The 4,270-nt window shown below is 47.4% G+C and overlaps 1 protein-coding gene across 1 annotated transcript; it reads right to left on the bottom strand.

The window, feature by feature from the left end:
- Positions 1-1,497: 1,497 nt before the first annotated feature.
- MAGEE2 (MAGE family member E2) lies at positions 1,498-3,867 on the bottom strand. The gene has a single exon (XM_004064421.5). The coding sequence runs from the start codon at positions 3,578-3,580 to the stop codon at positions 2,009-2,011; it is 1,572 nt and encodes a 523-aa protein (XP_004064469.1). The 5' UTR covers positions 3,581-3,867; the 3' UTR covers positions 1,498-2,008.
- Positions 3,868-4,270: the final 403 nt, after the last annotated feature.

Genomic DNA, 4,270 nt, shown 5'->3' on the forward strand with positions numbered 1-4,270 from the left:
AAAGTCAGAGTAAAAAAAAACTTGGCAACTTAACGTGCTTGCTTCCATACCCTCTCCCGTCTCACAAGCATGTATGGGTTAACAGTCCAAGGGAGCTGAAGAATGATAGAATTGCTGTTTAGCACACAGGCAAGATTTTGTTCCAAGGTCCCAGATTTTGAGTTGGATACTCTCCCGCCTGACAACCCCACCCCACCCCATTTTCAAGAACCCTTTCAGACCAGACCTTCCAATTACTCATTTTCTCGTCGCTAGAAGCCCTGCCCTTAGCGTTCAGACTTTGGAATGCTACCGATGGGAAGATCACTGAGACTGGGCTGTATTGCCCTAGCAACCGCGGAGTGCGCCTGCTCAGTGGCATCCCCAAGCCGACAGCTCTAATTAGGCTTCTGCATCTCAGCCGGCCAGACTTTGGATACAAAACGGCGTATCTTCCTTCTCCCTGCCTCTCCCCCAGCGAAACGATTGTGTCGTTCTCTTCCTGAGGCTGATGAAAATGTGAGGAATGTCTTCCAACTCTCTCCCATCTAATAGGAGGTAGCAGATGGGAGTAGCCCCCGGTGATTAAATGGATGAAAAAGGCAGAAAGCTTCTGTGTGCCAGGAAATGAAGACATATAGATCCTACACTACCGGTAGGCAGCAGCCATCCCTCTTTAATAAGTGATTTTCCATATGACACTCATCCTTATACCAGGGCTCCCTCTCAGAAATTGTTACCTGCTGGCTCTCTAGGGAAGGCTTATGGGGAGCTACGAGCCAGGTTAGAAGCTGTAAGGGGGATCAGAATGAAGACAGCCTAAATGCAAACACTCACCTTAACAGCTTGGGTGCTGAAATAAACTTCATTGGCAGAGGATCCCCTGCAGAGTTCCTCCAGGTAGATTTTTCAGTCTGACTGAAGGTGCAAGGCCATTGTTGGCTCTCAAGAGTCACTCTGAGGATATGGGTCCTTGTTACCTCTGCCACAGACTTATTTCTCCCACTCCTCCTTTAAAGTCATTGTCTTTCTGAGCTATTTCAAATTCTTCACAGGTGCTTTACACACTGCTTCTGTCTTCAGTAGCAGTCCTTCCCTTCCTCTCCCCAACCTCAGATCTTACAATAGATGTCACTAAAGCACATCTTGTCCCCAGCCGTCCATACCACTTCATCCTTCCCACCACTATTCCTGACTACTTTCCCACTCATCCAGGCTTGACACCCCTGCACCTTCCCCAGACTATCTTAGATGCCATCACCTTCCCACTATCCTTCCCAGCACTTAAAATCGGGAGTTATTCTTGTGGACTCTCATAGAACTCTGAGCTTATGCCTATTATGCCACTTTCCATAGCATAATATAATTGCTGGTTTACTTCCATGAGCCCTCCCCCTTAAGCCCTGGAGCCCAGCTGGGTCTTCTTTACTCTTTTATTCCCAGCACACAGCACTGTTCTCAGAGCATGGCAGGTGCTTAATAAATGCCTATAGAATAAATGAATGCACAAGCATAGTGTCTAATTCATTATGCTTTTATTGCAAATACAGGTAAATGACAGTTTTGTGTATATATATATTTGTGTATATATATATATTTGTGTATATATAGTTGTATATATGTATACGACAGTAGACACAAAGGGAGAGCAATCACAGATCAGTGGTTTTGTGTTTGTTTTGTTGTGTGTGTGTCATTGTTATTTAACTCCTGTACCAGACCATTTCACTGATTATTTCAAAGATGTAAATATTATCAATACATTTTACAGAGCTGTCTGAACTTTTATGCTGAAACAAGACCGGGATGGCAAATGAAAAATTCCATTTATAAATATTGGTCATTAACCTAATCCAAGAGTATATTAAAAGGAAGGAAATACTACTAGAATTGGAACACAGACAGCAAGCACAATTTGTACTTCCCACACAAGCCCTCCCTGGATTCTAATTTAGAGCCCCAATGCCTATTTTACCAAGGCATCTTTAACTTATGCCACTCAGCTGAAGTGATACATATTCCCTAGACTTCACGTGGGGTCAAGGAAAAACATGATAGTTGCCTCAGATTTGGCTCTGGCCTCCTCATCTTCCACAGCCTCCCTATATTGTTCTGGCCAGTCCTGTGGTCGCTTTCTGTAGAGCCTGGCCATGTACTCCAAGACTTTCATTTTGGTGGTTTCATGGTGAGCTCGAGGACCCCATAGAAGCTCATATTCAACTGGATTAGAGTAGGACAGTGGCCTGCATTCCAGATAGCGCTGTCTCATAAGCTTACGGGTGATGGAATGCTTTCTCCCTACATCCACACTAAGTCTTCGAAGCAAGTTCCAGACATTGGCCTCTTTGACACGGTTGCCCATCAGGAAGATCAAACCTAGGATTGGCATTACGTATTCTTGAGTGGGTCTCCCCAGGCTCTCTAGCATCACTTGCTGTTCCTCTGATTCTGGTTGCTGGACAAGGAGGTAGATGTGCTCACTGGTATCAACCTCAATCAGAGACAACCCATAGAACATATCAAGAATTAGAGTAGCTCTATTGAGGATATTTGGGAACACATCCTCAAATTCTTTGCCAGTGTGAGCCAATAGCTCATCCTGATGTATAGGCAGCATCTCCTCAGTGACACTAATAGCCAACTGGACCAAATCATTTGCGTTATCATTCATAGTGTCCTCTGACCAGAACTCTAAGCCAGCAGTCAGGCTTCTTTCTTTGGTTTTGTCAGCTTCCAGGGCCTTATTATATTCTTCTGGCCAGCTCCAGGGTTCTTCATCATGGGCATCTGACACAAACTTCAGGGCTTCCATCTTTGTGATTTCCCTGTGGGCTCTAGAGCCCCACAAGAACTCAAATTCAAGGGGATTAGTGCCATACACTGGCCAGTACTCCAAGAATCGCATGCACACAAAGTCAGTAGTGAGGAGGTTCCTTGTGTTCCCAAAGAGGTTGTTGATCCTCTGAGGCTTATCCCAGATATCAACTTTTAGCAGCAAGTCCCAAATGGAGGCCTCTCTTGCTCGGTTCCCATTCAAGAGGATGTGGCCTAGGACTAGGGCCAGGAGACTTGCTTTTGGCATGTCCAGGGGCTCCGCTATCCTATCGGTGATCTGGAAACCCCGTTTGCTGACTAAATTGTAGGTGTCAGCCTGAGGATCAATAACTCTCAGGTTCAACCCAAAGACCTGGTCCAGGTGAGCTGAGGCTCGTCTGAGGATCTCAGGGAACTGATCTGAGTACTCTCTGAGAAACTCCAGCATCTCGGACTGCTGAATAGACCCCTCCTTCTGGCTTTTCATTCTCATGAAATTCACCAAAGCAATCGACCTGTCTTCTAGAGGGTCATGGACCCTGAGCGCCCCCAAACGTCTGGACTGCTCGTCGATCAGGACCTCCAGGTCATTCGGGTCCTGAACGGCCTGGGAAGTGTTGACACACTGAGAGTTGATTGGCGCCTGAGGGCACTGGGGGGCATCAACGACTAGCATGGAGGTGGGGGACCCGGAGGCATTAGTAGCTTGTATTTCACCTCTGCCGTCGCCGTAATCTGCAGTGATCTCTGCGCTACAGCGGCGTGCATTCTGGCTTACCAGAGACATGGTTCCAGGAGACAGGAGCGGGAACGGTGAGATCTGCGATCAGTCGGAGAGAGGACCGCAGCAGTGTTGGTGCCTCGGCACAAAGCTGAAGCCCGAGACCCTGGAGCTGGAAGGATCAAAAGTGAAATCTGGTGTGAAGAGCGATCTTTCTACACAAGCGCTGGCCAGCAACGACTGCAAGCCTCAGAGCGTTATTTTGCCGCAGCCTACGCAGGCGCAGTCAGTCTTTGCATCGTGGTGGCCACGCCCCACTCCCCGTCTTCCATGCCTTGTCTCTCATTCCCGCCCCCTCACCTCTGAAGGGCAGGCTAGGCTGGTTGAAGTGGTTGCTGCTGAACTCGAACTTGTTAGAGAAGAGAATTCGAGAAATGGAGTAACAGATATAGCAAAAGGGTCAAGGGATGAGGAGCCGTTCAGTGATGCTCCCTCCACTTGAAGTTTTTCTGTGGGGCTTAAAGCACCATGCTATCAGGCGGTAGAGGATTCAGAGAGGAGGAGGAGGAGCAGAAGGTGGAGGAAGGGAGGAGGAGGAGGAGGGCGCTAACAATTATAATTATTTCACAGACTCGTTAAAGCATCCATTCACTCAACAGATATTTACTGACCACATGCCACATGCCAGGCACAGTGCTGTACATCAGAATACAAACATAGTGATTTTTCCCTTTTTGTGTGGAGCTTACATTCTGG

The sequence above is a fragment of the Gorilla gorilla genome, chromosome X, assembly GCF_029281585.2.
Source record: "Gorilla gorilla gorilla isolate KB3781 chromosome X, NHGRI_mGorGor1-v2.1_pri, whole genome shotgun sequence".
Lineage (NCBI taxonomy): Eukaryota > Metazoa > Chordata > Mammalia > Primates > Hominidae > Gorilla > Gorilla gorilla.